The sequence below is a fragment of the Notolepis coatsorum genome, assembly GCF_963971535.1.
Source record: "Notolepis coatsorum genome assembly, chromosome: 1".
Lineage (NCBI taxonomy): Eukaryota > Metazoa > Chordata > Actinopteri > Aulopiformes > Paralepididae > Notolepis > Notolepis coatsorum.
This window is the reverse complement of record NC_140165.1, coordinates 239,214,019-239,232,562: the sequence shown is the minus strand read 5'-3', so window position 1 is coordinate 239,232,562 and position 18,544 is coordinate 239,214,019. Positions and strand designations below refer to the sequence as shown.

Below are 18,544 nucleotides of genomic sequence, written 5' to 3'. Positions count from 1 at the left end.
CCCCTGTAACATGCACCCCAGCCCCTATAACCTGCACCCCAGCCCCTATAACCTGCACCCCAGCCCCTGTAACCTGCACCCCAGCCCCTGTAACCTGCACCCCAGCCCCTGTAACCTGCACCCCAGCCCCTATAACCTGCACCCCAGCCCCTGTAACCTGCACCCCAGCCCCTATAACCTGCACCCCAGCCCCTATAACCTGCACCCCAGCCCCTGTAACCTGCACCCCAGCCCCTATAACCTGCACCCCAGCCCCTGTAACCTGCACCCCAGCCCCTATAACCTGCACCCCAGCCCCTATAACCTGCACCCCAGCCCCTGTAACCTGCACCCCAGCCCCTATAACCTGCACCCCAGCCCCTATAACCTGCACCCCAGCCCCTATAACCTGCACCCCAGCCCCTGTAACCTGCACCCCAGCCCCTGTAACCTGCACCCCAGCCCCTGTAACCTGCACCCCAGCCCCTATAACCTGCACCCCAGCCCCTGTAACCTGCACCCCAGCCCCTATAACCTGCACCCCAGCTCCTGTAACCTGCACCCCAGCCCCTGTAACCTGCACCCCAGCCCCTATAACCTGCACCCCAGCCCCTGTAACCTGCACCCCAGCCCCTGTAACCTGCACCCCAGCCCCTGTAACCTGCACCCCAGCCCCTGTAACCTGCACCCCAGCCCCTGTAACCTGCACCCCAGCCCCTATAACCTGCACCCCAGCCCCTGTAACCTGCACCCCAGCCCCTGTAACCTGCACCCCAGCCCCTGTAACCTGCACCCCAGCCCCTGTAACCTGCACCCCAGCCCCTGTAACCTGCACCCCAGCAGCCTGAATCCCAGCTCCAGTGAGCCCAGAAGCCTGCTTGGTGGCCCTCGCTGCCTGGGCCCTCGTCACTGCGGTCCAGGAGGTTGCTGCCACAGCCTCTGCTCCAGCTACTGCAGCAGGCGTGCTGCTCTATTGACTCTGGTTTTCTTTAAATGGGTTTTGCTTTTGTTTCAGTTTGTTCTGGAAACCCGCCGTAGTGATGTAGTGTTTGTAACATTCTGTTCAGTTCTGCCTCTGTTGATACCATCACACACACACACACACGCACACGCACACACACACACACGCACACGCACACACACACGCACGTGCACGCACACACACACGCACGCACACGCACACACACACACACACACACACACACGAGACATGCACATTTAAGACTGACCCAGGGTCGGACCAGGACCTAGGTCGAGTGCATGGCTGTGACACACGGGTCTGACCTCAGTCCTCTTTGTGTGAAAGGGTTACACTGCCACACTACAGAAGGTTAACCCTTTACTATCTATGGTAGTACACACTAGTGTGATAGTGATGGGTTAACCTTCTGTAGTGTGGCAGTGAAAGGGTTAATGGCGCTCCCTGTGGGCTCCTGGCCACGCTGCTCCAGTGTGACGCGACGGGAGCCGGTAGTCCCTGGAGGACGGAGAGAGACCTGGTCCAACGTCGAACACTGTTTGACTCATGGTGTGTCTTCATCAGAGTCACAACCCGGTGTCCGTATTTACATTTCAGTTCAATGTACATGTTGTCAAACCTCCTCCTGAGAGCCTTTTGTACACTGTGTATATATATAATATATACTGTATGTTGCCAAACTCCCTGAGAGTTTCCTTTGATTGTAAACGCTGCCTATAGTGATGTGTGTTGTTGATCTGTGCAAATAAATTATTACAGGAAACTATACAGGTCTACTCTAGAAACTCTCTCTCTCTCTCTCTCTCTCTCTCTCTCTCTCTCTCTCTCTTCTCCTCAGGCACATCTAGGCTGCTGTATGGAGACGCAGGGAATTTCCCCCAGTAAACTAAACCTCTCTCTCTCGCCTTCTCTCTCTCTCTCTTTCTCTCTCTCTCTCTCTATCTCTCTGTCTCTCTGTGTCTCTCTCTCTCCTCATAAAACGTTGACAAACAGTGGAAATAAAATACAACATTGAGTCTGTGTCCTGCGCCCAACTATCAGAATAATGTGGGTTCTTAAACACACACACACACACACACACACACACACACACACACACACACACACACACACACACACACACACACACACACACACACACACACACACACAGATAAACAAACACACACACACAGGCCACCATGTCTAAAGTGCTTATCAGCAGGTGCAGCTCATCTCAACACAGTAGGCTGGTTAAACAACACATCTGCCACTAAAAGAGATAGAGAGGGGGGAGCATTGGAGGGTAAGGAGGAGAGAAAGGGAGAGAGATAAGACATAGATAGAGAGGGGGGAAAGGGGGGAGGAAGGAACCAAGAAAGGGAGAGAGGGAGACAGACAGACAGACAGAAAGAAAGAAAGAAAGAAAGAAAGAAAGAAAGAAAGAAAGAAAGAAAGAAAGAAAGAAAGAAAGAAAGAAAGAAAGAAAGAAAGAAAGAAAGAAAGAAAGAAAGAAAGAAAAATGGACAGAAATATGATGAAAAGACGCAAGACATTGTGAGTTAGATTTTTTGTGTTTAGAATTTTTTTTATACAATCTCTCTCTCACACACACACACACACACACACACACACACACACACACACACACACACACACACACACACACACACACACGCACACTTGCACACATGAGAGAGAGAGAGAGAGAAATAATTGTATTTATTACATGGCGTTTTAACATTTGCCAAAATGCTTGATTGTGATTGGTCAATAGCGCTCCGTTACCCCTAGCAGCGGTCAATTATTTCTCGATAACTGACCGCTGCTATGGGCAACGGCGCAATAATGACCGCTGTTAAGGGCAACAGAGCGCTATTGACCAATCACAATCAAGCATTTTGATCACAGTCACGAAAGCTATAACCTCGTTCCCAGCTTTATCTCGCACAGCTGCACTACATCACGTCCACACACACCTGCCGCCGATGACTGAGGAGCAGCAGAACTGCGTCTTTATTTGATCTCGTCTTGTCGATGGTGTAAAATGAATTAGGTATATTGTTAGTCAGTTAGCCATGTAATAAGCGGGATAATGTATAGCTATACTCGGTCATTGTCGCAAAATAATTGACCTTCACTGCGTTTAGAACACCTCGGCTGCACGCACCTCGGTGTTCCAGAACGCTGTGTCGGTCAATTATTTTGCAACAATGACCGAGTATAGCTATACATTATCCCTTACTTAACCTTAAGTCAGTTAACATAAGTAAACATAAGTCTCTGTAATCTGTTTGGTAACAATACAAGCTTTGGAAGGAGGGGGGGTGCAGGCGCGGTGAGGAGAAAGTGCTCTAGAATTAGCATGCAAGGGAGGGGGGGATGGATGGATGGAGGGAGGGAGGGAGAAAGAAAGCTGTTAAGAGATGGATGAATGGCAAGGGATGGATGGGTGGATGGATGGATGGATACGGATGGATGGAGAGAGAGAGGGATGTAGGGGATAGAACAGAAGAAGCTGTAGAATTAGCATGTAAAGCCAGGAGTTTGGGGTTGAGGGAGGGAGGGAGGGGATTAGGGTTCTCTCTCTGGCCATAGATGCTGTGAGAACGTGACTGAGGCTCCATAGACACTGGGATCTCTACCTCTTTCTGTCTTTCACTCTCTCTCCTTTTCTCTCATATTTTCTTTACACACACTCACACTTTCTCTACGTCTGACTACCTCTTCCTCTCCTCATATTTCTCTCTCGTACAAACTGTAGGCCCGATCTACCATTCGATGCCCCTCCTTCTCTCCTCTCCACTAATCCCTTCATCAAGCATCTTTAATCAGCCTCCCAGGCTTCAATGTCACCCCCCCCTGTCCTTCCTCCACCCTACCCCTGTCCTTCCTCCCTCCCTCCACCACTCCCACCATCTTTCTGTATCTCTGTCCATCCAGATCTCAGTCTCTGTCCATCCAGATCCCTCTCTCTATCTCTCTCTCTCTCTCTATCTCCCCCCTCTCTCTCGCTATCAGCGAGGGCCAGACAGGGTGGTATAAGGGGAACCCTGTGGTAAGCCCTGACAAAAGGGGCCCCCTTTATTATACCGTGTTATTGGGCCCCGAACTGCAGCCTAATATCCATCATCTGATGAAGAGAAATACACCCCACCTTGGACACCTTCCACACGTGTCGGCGCCACCAGCCCTGTGGAACAAGGAGACGTTTTCATCCTCCAGCTCCTGATACAAGGAGTACAACAGAGAAACAGTGGTTTTTAATTGTATTTGTTGCTTTTGTTGTGGCTGTAAAACGTGTTTACTTTGGTAATGTTTGTAAACACTGAAAAAAAAAAAAAAGTTAAAGAAGGTTCCCTTTAAAAAAAGAGCTTATTTTCAATCTATAAATCAGAATGATTGTGAATATGCCCCGTGTTTATGTGGTAAAAATGGCAGATTGGATCTTCAAAGGACTCCTCTGATTCCCAGTATAACCCCAGGCAGTGAAGGGGCCCCTCCTCATATTATACTGTATTTGTGGGCCCCTGGTCTACACCCTTATATACATATACTTAGCATAAATACCACAGGGCCCTGCCACAAAGACACACACGCACACAAACACACACACACACATGCATATACAAGTGTGCACACAAATGCACACATAAGAACATACATGAGCATTTGCAAGTGTAGGCCTACACACACACACACACACACACACAGGCATGCACGCATAAGCACGCAAACACGCACAGGCAGGCGTGCATGAGGTCATGCATGCACACTCACACATATGCACTTGTATGTGAATCCATGTCGCCCATAAGAAACAACTCACACAAGCCAAGCTCTCTTCACCTCAAACACACACACACACACACACTAACTCAGAATACATCAAACAAGACTAGGTCAGAACCTAGTATATGGCTGGACTGTGCTGATCAATTGAATGGCACTGTTAGTCACCTGATCCAGCAGCCCAATCATTTAACACCATCACTCAGAACACTCAGGTCCAGCCAAAATCAAAACACAACATTTAAGCAATTTTCCGATTTATTTATGAAAAAATATATATTTTCGACTTTGACCAAGACAATAGGCACATTAACATAGACATATAGACAATTCTCTTTTATAAATACAAAACTATTTACAAGGGGAACTTAAATAGCAAGACTCCTCAAGGTTATCTCCTCAAGGTTATGTACACATTGCATTGTTTTTAAATTAAGAGGACGAAGATAGTACAAATAAAATAAAAAAAACACAAAGAAGCGACAAATATATTTGGTATCAAATGTAGAAGTAAAAATGTTTAAAAGGCAACAAAAAATACATAAACCTCTTTGGAGTCCTTCACTCTCTAAGATTTCATTTCCCCCCATTTCTTATAAAAAACAAACGAAACAAAAAAAAGCATCCACTGCTGTGGTTGAATTGACCTACATCAAACCCTGCCTTCTTTTCTTGATCCTCCAATCACAACTGTCACTTGATTGGAGGATCAGCAAAAGATGGCGGGACTTGAGATAGACCAATTCGATGGTAAGACTCGAACGGTGAAGCACTATTAGTCACGTTGCAACCAAACACCTCAGCGGTCAAGTCTTGGGAATGTCATAGTCACAGCACTGGACGTTTTGTTCACTTGTTTTGCTTTGTGTTTAGTTTTTTTGCGATGGCAGTTGTTCACAAATTTAGAATTCTCTTTTTTTTTCAAACTTTACAGATATAGTCAACAAGAGTGGTAATATAACAGGTTACAGTAGCCAATACACATACAGGCACACGGGAAGACGTCTGGAGGAACTGATTTGTGTTTTCGTTGTGTTGGATTGAACCAACACCATTGGGTCTTTGAAGCCCCTGTAAGCCCCAGAAACACATCTAGCGAGCGAGCAAATCATCTTTTCACGAGGGAAAATAGTAACAACTGATTTCTGCCAGTTGGAACGGGTCACGTCTGTGTCTCTCCTCTCCTCGATTTCCCTGCTACACAGATGTGACTTCTCGCTGCTTTTTTGTTTTAGATGAAAGGTTTTCAGTAGAGTATGGGGGATTCGATTGGGGTGATGTCAATGGACGGGGCTTTAAGCCAACGGCGGTTTGAAGGGCGGTTGGAACGGGAGAGCGGCCCCTTTTGTTAAAACGGAAGAGATGAAAACAAAACGACAACACAAATAAATGCCAACTGCCTCCACGTGCTGGCGTGGTTTCAAGAACAGGCACTTCAGAGCTAGCAGGATTGGACGGTGACGTAAGGCTGGCGCTACACTGGACCGTGTAAACTCTCTTTCTAGGCCACAATGACACAAAGACTCACTTCCATAGTAAAAAAAGACGTGTGATAAAAGGGACGGAATGGGCCTTTAGGATAAAGAAGCATAATGCCCTGTCAGTCAGTCAGTCATTGTTTTGATTGATACAGAATGACTCCGACACGTAGGGGTTTTAAGTACATCCACTGGCCTAAACGCTATAGTCAATTTAGCTTTCAGCCGGGAAAAGAAAAGAGAGAGATTTTCAACACGTTTTCCTTTGAAAAGTTCCATAATAAATCCATAATAAAAAAGAAAATAATAAAATAATAATAATAATAAAATAATAATACAAATCATGAAAACCATTGCTCCTCCTCTCCCTTTTACAAGCTGGAGTCCTCTGGCAGATTGATTGACAGCTTTTCATGGGATTGTTACAGGATACGGTCGCTATGACAATTAAGGAGCGTCTATCTGATTGGTTGGAAAATCATCGAATCGTTACTCTCTCTCTTGTTCTTTTCCCGAAATTTTAAATAAAAACAACACAATTAAATTAAGATAAAAAAAGGTAAATAGTGCAAATGTTGCCAGACATTCGATCTTTTCTTTTTTCCTCTCCTTTCCACCTTTCTCTAGCCTTCCTTTCCGTTGCAGAATCATTGTCTTCAGAAAATTGAAAAGCAAAAAAATACAAAAAACCAAGTTCTTTCTTGTTTCTTGAGCAGCAGTAATAAATATTAAATAATATATGTGGATAGAATAGATCCTCTGGGGAAAATTGTCTTTGACAGATTGTAAACGGGTCAGGCCGAGAGAGGAGGGTGGCCTTGTGGGAGACCAAGGTTAGGTTACACCTGAGAGAGAGAGAGAGAGAGAGAGAGAGAGAGAGAGAGAGAGAGAGAGAGAGAGAGAGAGAGAGAGAGAGAGAGATAGGGAGTTAGTCCTCAGCATATATGAAATAATAATCAATTATATGATTACAGGACACAACGTTTTGTCAACTTTGAAAAAAAAACACATTTGCACATTCCGTAAATTGCCCACTATTTGTAAGTTTGCACATGTGGTTTCTGGATTTGGGTAAATATTCAATGTTATATTAATTATATGTTAAATACACTACAAGAGAAGAACCTTGTTCCATTATTGTGAACGTTAGATATTTCTAACCTACATTTCATAATGCTCCATAGTTAGGCAAAACTTTGGCGAGGGAAAATTGCCATGGCCATTTTCAAAGGGGTCCCTTGACCTCAAGATATCTGAATGAAAATGGATTCTATGGGTGGTCATATTTGATCTGCAACACCTAGTTTGACAGTTTGATCTGAATTTTGTTAGACGGTACAGGCTCGTACAGAAGAAATCTGTGAAAAACTGTGATTTTATATGTCTGCTCATTTTACCCTTGCTATTATTTTACTTATTTTAACTTGTATCTCTACACCCCACTATCCACTGGGTGCATAGTTACTCTGACCTTTATCATGTTTTGTAACAGATTACAGAAGCCTATTGGAATGTGAGGTTCTGATATGATTTGATTAATATATCTGCATTATTTTATTCCACATGCTTTGCTTGTGCTGCTTGTTTTACACTGGTTTTATGTCTTATTTCTTACTTCTTACTGATGTAAAGAACTTTGAACTGCAATCCCCTGTATGAAATGTGCTACACAAATAAAGTTATTATTATTATTATTATTATTATTATTATTATTATTATTATTATTATTATTATTATTATTATTATGTTTAGCGGACCCCAAAGACCTATTCAACTGGTTGAAAGGGAAAATATGGTACCTTTTACGGTTCCCAGCTTTCTATTTGATTAAACATCTAAAAACAATTGAGATCAGCAAAATATACATAAACAAAAAAAGAACCTGCAGTGAACATCAATCAAAGCGTGGTTTAGTCACAGCTTGAGTCGCAAACCGATCATAACTGAGGAAAGTGTTTTCATGACGGAAACCATACAATTAACAAAGTATTGTTGTTTACTGGAAGTTGTCTGGGGCTGATTCTCACCTCGGTAGCAAAGACACACTGTTCCATCTGTTCAGGTATGATGAAGACTGGGTGGTAGATGCTGTCCTTCGGGAAGCCGAGGGGAGGCAACGCGACGGTCGAGGCACATTTTCTACTGTTTACAAAGAGAAGAAGAGAGAGGGAGGGAGGGGTGTGGGAGGGAGGGGGTGAGGTTAGCACCGGTCGGAACAACAGCAGGGTTTTGGCATGTAAACAAGCTGTCTGTGTGTATGTGTGTATGTGTGTATGTGTGTGTGTGTGTGTGTGTGTGTGTGTGTGTGTGTGTGTGTGTGTGTGTGTGTGTGTGTGTGTGTGTGTGTGTGTGTGTGTGTGTGTGTGTGTGCGTGCGTGCGTGCGTGCGTGCGCGTGTGTGTGTGCGTGCATGCGTATATTTCTGCTACACCGAGAATGAAAGAGATCAGATAAAGGATAAAAGAAACGCCATAGTCACAAGTTCCTGCTTGTCTTTTACACAATACTAGACCAAGAGACCAACAAACTGGTCTTCAGTAAGAGAAAGAGAGACAGAGGGCAAAGAAAAAAAGAAAGAAAGAAAGAAAAAGAAAGAAAGAAAGAAAGAAAGAAAGAAAGAAAGAAAGAAAGAAAGAAAGAAAGAAAGAAAGAAAGAAAGAAAGAAAGAAAGAAAGAAAGAAAGAAAGAAAGAAAGAAAGAAAGAAAGAAAGAAAGAAAGAAAGAAAGATAGATAGAAAAGTTGTTTCTTACAGGTCAAACGTGTTCTTCACCAGGTGATCATCCCCTTTTACAAGATTATAATCCGCCATCTTGTTTTTATATGTAGATACTTTGTCCCCGTCCTTCTCCGCCAACGCCATGTCCTTATTGGATACTTTGATCTGTCCCCCGGGAATAAGGAAGGCCTCCTTCTCCCTCAGGCTCCCCAGGGGCAGCCCCGATAGGCCCCCGCCGCCGCCAATCACCACGTTGCGGTTGTTCACCGTCTCCAGGTCATTCTTGACCGCGCGAGTGGCCGCCAGCGATCTTCCACGGCGCAGTTGGCGCAAGACGAAGATGGCGGCGCAGACGAGGAGCGTCAGGGTCACCAGTCCCAGGGCGAAGGAGACGGCCAGGACGGCGGGGAACCCCTCGCTGGGCGGCGTCTTGGCAGGCGGCGGCTGCGGCTGCGCCGTGGTTTTCACGGGGTACTCACACCGTGCGCCCATGAACCCGGTCGAGCACTGGCACACCGGCCCAGTGAAGTGGGTGTAGCACGTGCCGCCATTGTTGCAGGGGTAGATGGAGCAGGCGTCCGCGCGCACCGAGCAGTCCTTGCCGGCGAAGCCCAGGGTGCAGGTGCAGGTGAAGTCGCTGATGCCGTCCACGCAGGTGCCCGCGTTGCGGCAGGGGTTGCTGGCGCAGTCGTTGGTGTTGGTCTGGCAGCGCTGGCCGGTGAAGCCCGGTCGACACCGACACATCAGGCTGTGGCCCAGATCCAGACACTGACCTCCTGGAGGAGCAGAAGAGAATTAATAAATGCACAAAAAGGGAAAACAGACAGGAGGTTTTACTTTATTTTAATTGGTGAGAGATGTTCCTGGAATGAACAGTGTTCACTTGTTGCCGGGAAGGTTACAAAGTAGCTGGGTATGATGAGGAAAGTACATAAATACAGCTTAATCTATCCCTGCCGGACATGTTGTAACATGGTATACCACTGTAGTCCCCTCTATCTAAACAGAATCTCTAAACTTTTTAAGTTTGAGGTTGTAGGCGGTCAGGTGGCGTAGCGGAGATTGTGCTCGTCACCAATGCAAGAGGCTGCGGTCTCGACTCCCGGAGAGTCAGCATTGCCTTGGCTTGGGCTGATCGCTATACTAACTCGTTTGGCTGAGTTAGGGGGAGGGAAGCCGTGGGTGGGTCGTGGACAGCGACCCCTACAGTTTGGTCGGGGCGCCTGCACAGCGAGGGTAGGATCTGGAGAAAGGTAGTAGTGTGACCTTCCACACGTTACACTCTCCCGGTGAGAATCTGCGCTGCCAGGCTGGCTGCTGGCTGGCTGCACATGTGTCGGAGGAAAGCATGTGACAGTCTCCGGCCTCCCGGACCAACAGTAGGGGGGGGGGGGGTGCGCAACAACCAGGAAGGGGGTTGGGAATTGGCATAACGACTAACAGTGGGATGGGAGAAAAATATCGGAAAAAGGAGGGGGGGAAAGATAATTAAAAAAAAAAACAAAAAAAAGTTTGAGGTTGTTTTGCAAACCTCATCTTTACCCAGTGACTTTAAAAAAAAGATTTCTCTTCACTTGACACTTGTCTCTCTGTCAGGTATTTCCCACAGATGACCTGGAGGATTGAGTCTTGGTACACATCAGATATAATCAGGGTGTGATTTGCCAGGGGCGATGGTGGGGATTTCACTATGTCTGCTTTTCACATCCCTACCTCAGGTCGTTCATATACCCCCCACCCCATCACCCCACTTTAATTAAATACATACATGTCTCAAAAGTCTCCCTGCTTGCTTGTGCCTCCTCTTGCTGGGACACCAGACTGCTGACTACTGTGAGCTGTGTTGTCGGTACACAGTTTCAGTAACTACAGCCCTGCACCGTTACAGTTTCTGCTGGTTCTCTGCGCTGCAGCCGAAGATGAGATCTGACCAGTGTGAACGGACTAGAGGCTTTGATGCGGCGTGGATCAATAAGCACACAGCATGGATCAATAAGCATATTTCTTTCTTACATGCCAAGAGGACGTGCTCTTGGCATGTAAGAAAGAAATGTGCTTATTGATCCATGCTGTGTGCTTATTGATGCTGTTGCACTCTCCATGATGCCGAAAAGGTTGCCTCAGATTTACCAGAGTGTGTTTTGGGAGTGGTACATGCCCAGTAACAACTATGAAGACATAATCAGCATAGCTGCGGGAAGTAGGAGTGCTGAGGGAGCGGCACCCCCACCTCCAGGTGCAGCACCACCTCGCGGCACGAACGGATATTGATGCAAAATAGATCTGTCACATTATTATAATAGTAGTTTGGTGCCGAAACCCGGGAGATATGAGCGTTTTGGATAGCTCTAGAATGGGTGAAGATGAACGTCGGACTGAAATTGAAAGAATGAGACGAAAGCGGGGCGCAATCAGAGGTGTTACTACAAGAGTTTTGAATCAGATGGACATTGAAATTGACAAGGAACCTCAGAATGTTGATCACTTGAGCACTTTATTGGATGTACTGGGAGTTAAAGAAGACAGTTTGTTGGAACCTGACCGTGAAATAGAACAGCTAACTCTGACGTTGCAGAGAGCCACGCACAATGCAAAATAAGGAACCGAGAAGAACTGACGGCAGTAGTCGACTAGATCACAGAGAGCGCCAGTGAAGTAGAGAAATGTAATGTAACATGCACCGGTAAACTTCTATTTAAAGGACACTTTCGTATTATAACCCGACGTTTGGACAATCCATTATTTGGAAAGTAGTTATTCTAAATATTTTTTTTTTATCTACTTTTTCTCCCATTTTTCTATTTTTCTCCCGTCCCAAATTTCGCATTGTCCAATTCTACCCTCCCCTGTCTCGAACATTGTTAGGCCATGCCTCTCACAAGCCGGCTGCAATGTGGACAAAGCCTTGCATCACGTGTCCCCTCCGGTACTCGAGGAGGCAGCCGTCGCATCTTTTCACCTGCAGCGCGATCTCTCAGCGGCGAGGGTCTGCGTGGGAGGGACACGCCGCCCTCGTCGCTTCCTGATTCTACTGCGCAGGCGCACCAACCGACCTGTAGGAGTCGCTGTCCACAACGTCCGATCCCCACCCACCAGCTTCCCACCCCCTAATACTGCCAATTGTATTAGTATGAACGACCAGCCAAGCTGCTAGCAACGCAGAGAGCTGGGCTCGAACCCAGCATATCCTGCGTTGGTGGCGAGCGCCTTGCCCACTTGCGCCACCTAGCCGCCCGTTATTCTACAGTTTGGTGTAGTGTATAAAACTTGTATGGTCCGTGTTTTGTGACAGCATCGCTGTCCATGGTGCTGAAGGTCGCATTTATACTAGTGCAGTGTTTCTCAACTGGTGGGTCGCGGCCCAAAAGTGGGTCGCGGGGCCATTTTGAGTGGGTTGCGGATGCGTGTGTAAAAAAAGAAAGAAAAAAAAAGAAATATATATATATATATATTTCTTTTTATATACTTTTTCTTTTTTGCACTACCTATCTTTGTGAAAGTGGCTTCTCAGCTCTGGTCCAGCTGGTCCAGCATATTGGACAATGAGCATGACCTCAAGAGTTGCTTTGTCTACCATCACCCCAGACTGAGACTCTTGTCAGGAGCAAACAACATCCCCAGTTATCCCATTAGTTCACTGGGATGTTAAGCTAAGAAGTCTGCTAAGAAGCATATATTATTTATTATTATTATTATTTTATTTCATTGGGTTTTTAGCCTTAGTTGCACTTTTGTTGCACTTTTTTGTGTTTATTTCATGTTTTTAACAGTGCATGAAAGATTGTGTATTACTGCAAAAACAAAAAATTTGAAATAAATCATAGAAAGATAGAATGCAGTTTTTTTTTTTTTCCGCCGGGGGTTGGGGGGGGGGGGGGGGGGGGGGGGGGGGACAACAACACCCCCTACTCAAAACATCTTCCTGCGAGGGGGGGGGGGGGGGGGGCTGGGTGGCGCAGCGGTCTAAGCGCTCGTCACCAACGCGTGAGACACCGGTATCGAATCCGGCTGTCAGCGTTGCCTCCGGCTTGGGCCGGCCGTCATACTGACTCAATTGGCAGAGTCAGCGGGAGGGGAGTCGATGGGTGGTAATCTGGTCATTGTAAACAGCGACCCCTATAGGTCGGTCAGGGCGCCTGCACAGCAAGGACAGGAGATGTCGAGGGTAGTAGTGTGAGCCTCCCACACGTTACACCTCGCCAATGAGAGTCTGCGCTGGCAGATGAAAAGAAGTGGCTGGCTGACTCCGCATGTATCGGAGGGGACATGCGATAGATTCTTCAACCCTCCCTACGACCGACCAGTGGGGGGCACATGCGAGCAACGATCAAGACGGGGGAGGGGGGAATTGGCACGACTAAATTAGGATGGGAGAAAAACAGAAAAAGAAGGAGAAAAAAGTGGATAAAAAAAAAACATCTTCCTGCGGGTATGTCTATCAGCCTACAATTTATATTCTGCAGCGTTTCTGCTGCTGAGCCATTTGGCTGATTTGACCTACTTAGCCTACTGTTCAGGGCTTGATATCCACCCGCCACCCGCCAATGGCGGGTATAATTCGGCAGTGGCGTGTAACTCTGTCACTCTTACCAGCCACTTTGGCAGGTGACCTTTTTTCATTTCCCCATCACTGCAAATCCGCCCATCAATTAATATCGTCGTGGGGGGCATAATCCCACGGGACAATGCATTGGGAAATTGTGTCCCACGGGGACATCTACCCCGTGAATATTTTCGCGGGGATCGGAATACGTGCGTGGGAGCTCGCGCAAAATCGCAGTTGCCCCCCTTTGGATACCGAGAGTCATAGTTACTCCTGCTGTTTACCCGCGCTCTACTGCCTTGACCCACCCCTCCCATTTGGCATTAGATGTTATTTTAGCACACACCACACTACTCACATTTTGGATTAGATGTTATTTTAGATGTTTCTGTTCAAATAAAATCTTATGTCCAAACAAATGCATGCAGTTACATTGTCCAATTACCTATATTCATTACTTTTTGGGTGGGGGCACGAGTGAGCCAAAAAGTTAATGTCAAGCCCTGCTACTGTGCCTTTAAGAAATCTGCTAATTAATCTAATGCTTACAGTATATATATAGATCAAATGCTATAAAAAGATTAAACATAGTTTTTGATAGTTTTCCACAAATCGCAGCCTGGATATAATATTCACAAATGATTGAGGTAAGTGTAATTTCCTCTAGAGCACTAAGCATAACCGTATGTGATTATGGCACCAGACGGGTCTCTGAAGTCCAGGAAGTGTTGGATGACTCGTGCTTGAAAGCATCAATTCGTTTTTAGGAAGAACACATGTACGCTTTCTGTGTAGTGAAGAGAATGCCCGACTCTCTCCAAGAGGAGAGGAGGGAAATGTCTCTCCACGTGGACGGGTCGTTTTGGGACATTGGGTCTCATTCACTTAGGACTTAGGACAAAAGATCTGACTAATCTTGGTCTTAGCGCCACTTTAAGACATCTTAGGGACGATTTTGGGATTCACCAACCATCCATTGTCTTGGCTTCGGTCCTAACTAAGAGCAGGATTTAGGATCGCTGGATAGCAGTCGTGTTCTTAAGGGCTTTATTTGGGAGGAATCATAGTGATTCCTTTATGTCAACTCTACAGGAGCTCCTTGGAATTAATTAATCATAATTTAAATAAATATGACAATATTTGTATGATAAAAAATTATTATGCCTCAATGACGCATTTGATGTCCGAAAATAAATAATATGGATTCATCTGATCACAGGGCAGCTGGATTAACCATATCTGAACCAGTTATTTTGGACAAATGTATAATTACTTAATTACTCAGATATTCAAACACAATTATGCAATTATTGTGAAATGATTGAAAATAAATAATAATTATTTGTATTTCTTATTTGTTAAATATCTGTTTTATTGATGATTAATTATACATTTGAAAGAATGCAGGTTATAGCCAACATGCTATATCCCATTGATTGGTACAATGGGACAGACATTTGTCGTTTTATATAGCTATAACCTGCATTCTTTCAAATATATCATTAATCAATAAAAGAGATATTGAAATACACTATGTAGCCTACTACACCAACACTGCAAATGACAGTGGATAAATAAATAAGAACTAAAGCTAAGCGTGGATATATCTATAGTGGAATAGACTGTATTAATATTCCATATTTATACCGTCTTGGCGTCTTGTTGTGCCACACACGTCACACGCACACTGTATAGCCTACGTGTCTAATGAATGAACAGTAGGCTTATGCTCTGCCCTATACGTACAGTACACATATTAAGGCTGCCAGAGTCGGGCATACTGTGAGCGGACTGGACTGTGGACATGTGAATGAATGAATGAATGAAAACTTTATTTAACAGATTGCAGAATGGGTACAATACAGTACGGCTCAATACATACAATTGTTAAGGGGATGCAGACCTGAGAAAGACGTTTGTCTTGTTTCCATCAGGGTCCCCATTTTCAATTCATATAGACATTTATGACATACATAACATACATGACATTTATTTGAGATTTGAGATGTGTACTGTATGTACTGTACTACTACTATAGTATCTGTGATCTCCTAATAAACAAGTCATTAGAATAATATAAGCCTACTGCGTTCATTCATTACGCACATAGACTATACAGTAATTCATGCATGTGTGTGTGTGTGTGTGTGTGTGTGTGTGTGTGTGTGTGTGTGTGTGTGTGTGTGTGTGTGTGTGTGTGTGTGTGTGTGTGTGTGTGTGTGTGTGTGTGTGTGTGTGTGTGTGTGTGTGTGTGTGTGTGTGTGTGTGTGTGTGTGTGCGCGCTCGCGCTGCGGCAGATGGCCATGAGCCGTGTGATGACAATACATTAATCTAATCTCATTTTGATCGGTCGCAAAGCGCTTCCGCTACCTATATTCGCCACCATTTCCACAGAGCCCTTGCATTATAATGAGCTGGACAGTGTGTGTGTCTGTAATGCAAATGAAGTCAACGCGAACGCGTGTTCAAGTTTGTCAATGAGTGACGTTTCTCATTGTGGGCAGTTCTCATTGTGGCATCGCAGCTGGGATAGTTTTGGCCACTTAAGACAGGCTCTCCCACGCGTTGGTGAATCCGGGTGTAATTGTCGCGAGTTTGGTGGTTCCAAGGTGGTTGCCGTAAGAGAGATCTTATGGCAATGTTGGTGAATGAGACCCATTGTCTTTCTTCTGGATGAGGGAACTTTCGCAAGAGCCTGGTACCTTTCAGCAATCACACGGGTGGCTGCCTTCAGTGTAGGTGACTCCCTCAGAAGCACGAGCCTCGTGCGTGGAGGTTGAAACAGGGGTTCGCTTGCTTCAGTCAGTTGCAAGATTGATAGAGTAGACGAGCGAGGCAGGGATTTGGCGAGTAGTAGCTGTTACTCAAGACTTGGTAGGCTTGTTTGAGATTGGCTAGGCCTTGGCCAAGTTGCATGGCGGTTAGAATGTTGTCCGACTTCTATCAGATAGACGTCTCAATTTATTATTATTATTATTATTATTGGATACAGGAGTTTGTGTACCAAGAGCTTCTTCAAATACGTTATATTATCCATCTTTATTCCGAGATAAACTTCATGATAACTGTCAGACAGACACAAAATAATTTTTATCAGAGTACTGACATTCACAATTGAACGCTTTACACATTCCTCATAAATACTGTTTTAATAACCATCTCTGCAATGGAGTTTATATCAAAATAACAATATCAACCCCCCTGAACAAATAGTTGGTGATTGCTTCAAGTCAATTCTACAGACGCACTGTTTCTATCATCGGAATTAAATAATTATAATGATAATATAAATACAACAATTACGTTTTGCATTTATAGTCATAACTCAATGAGCAATCTGAGCATTACCGCTCGTATGTACAGTACTTTCATATATCGCGCGATATAGTGAAATAGACTAAGAATAGATTAACAAATTCCATATAAATCTAGTTCATTAACGATGCAGCAGCTGATACTGTATCTGCACACACACACACATACACACGTGCATGCGCTCCGTAGCGCAACAGCGATTTGCGACTCCAGATGATAATAATAATAATAATAAATGAAGACTTGATTCACATCAATTTGTGTGAATGCGTGACGTGTTATAGTATTTCTACCTGTTCTCATTATACCCCCCCACATAAAATCCAAAGGATAATTAGCTGGCCAAACATTATCAGTGCGCTCTCGAAATTATAATTAGCCGAAATTATAATATATAGGCCTCTTACATGATAAAGCGTCTGCTGAATAATTCTGTTTTGCCTCAATATATATATATATAATTCTGTTTGCCTCAATATACAGTATATATATTGATGCAAAACTGAATTATTCAGCAGTGTGTGTGTGTGTGTGTGTGTGTGTGTGTGTGTGTGTGTGTGTGTGTGTGTGTGTGTGTGTGTGTGTGTGTAGTGTGTGTGTGTGTGTGTGTGTGTGTGTGTGTGTGTGTGTGTGTGTGTGTGTGTGTGTGTGCGTGCTGTGTGTGTGTATGTGTGTGTACTAATATATACTGATAAGTATATCTTTTTGTAACTCTGTTTTGCAATGTTAGCGTTATCAGTCTCACCTCTAAGTGATGATTAGCAGTCCAAGTAATACGTCTATGACAGAACCTGGCTAATCCAACCACTCAAACAGCAGTTGTGTAAAATGAATGCCAAAAAAAGAGACAGTGTTATACAGTCTCATTTGGATCTGAAATAATTGCATGTATATCATTTCAACAATGTGATACTTCTGTCGGTCCAATTGAAAAGCAACACGTTCGTTTTACTTGCAGTCTTTCAGGGTTCAGCAATGACCGCTGCCAAGTGAACCCAACTTCAGCCATGTGGGGCGCTTGTTTACAAGACGGTCATTTATTTTTTTTATCCAAACAAATCTGAAGGAACAAACAGAGTCACTTTGACTCATCTCGTTCTTCTGCCTTTGATCTGAGCGAGTTCTCTCTTCAAATGAGCCGCTTAGCGTGGAAGCCAAGGAGGAACGCGACCTCATACAGACAGACGGACGGACCGGGCTGCGGCATTGCGTCCTCACCTTTCCGTAAGAACCGAAGCCAAGGAGTAAACACTCCACCGCACTCATCCCATTCGACCGCGCTAACTAGAACGAGGCTGGTGCTCAAGACAACAACGCACGTTTTGAAACCGACACAGATGGGACATTTCCACCGAGAATTTTTCTTACATTCTTATCTATAGTAATCCATTATGTTGTCTGTTTTTATATACACACCATGGGGGGTGAGGAGGCCATGTTTTTCTCTCTAATTCCCCCTTTACGTTATGACTTGTACTGCAGCGAGGGGGGGGACTCACTCTCCTTCCAAAGCACCCTCCCACCACCACCTACCCTCGGGTCATCATTGCCATTAGTAAGCCTGACGCTGACAGCTCTATCGACTCGGCCTATCAGGACCCTTCTCAGCCAGGCTGAGTCCCGGTGCCAGAGCTGCATTCCTGTCCTGGTTGACGAGGCACTGAGCAGAGGGACCAACGGGTGCGTTTCAAAACAAACCCAAGACCAAGACAGAGGGGGGGGGGCTACTGCTAAAACAGCCATGGCGGCAACTGCAGAAAGAA

The 18,544-nt window shown here is 45.1% G+C and overlaps 1 protein-coding gene across 1 annotated transcript in view; it reads right to left on the bottom strand.

Moving 5' to 3' along the window:
• Window positions 1-4,975: 4,975 nt before the first annotated feature.
• The window catches only part of dlc (deltaC), a 48,964-nt gene continuing 35,395 nt past the window's right edge, over window positions 4,976-18,544 (bottom strand). The window contains 3 exon segments of the mRNA XM_084335534.1: window positions 4,976-7,052; window positions 8,235-8,349; window positions 8,958-9,699. Of these exon segments, the coding sequence (XP_084191660.1) occupies window positions 7,047-7,052; window positions 8,235-8,349; window positions 8,958-9,699 (863 nt within the window). The 3' untranslated portion in view covers window positions 4,976-7,046.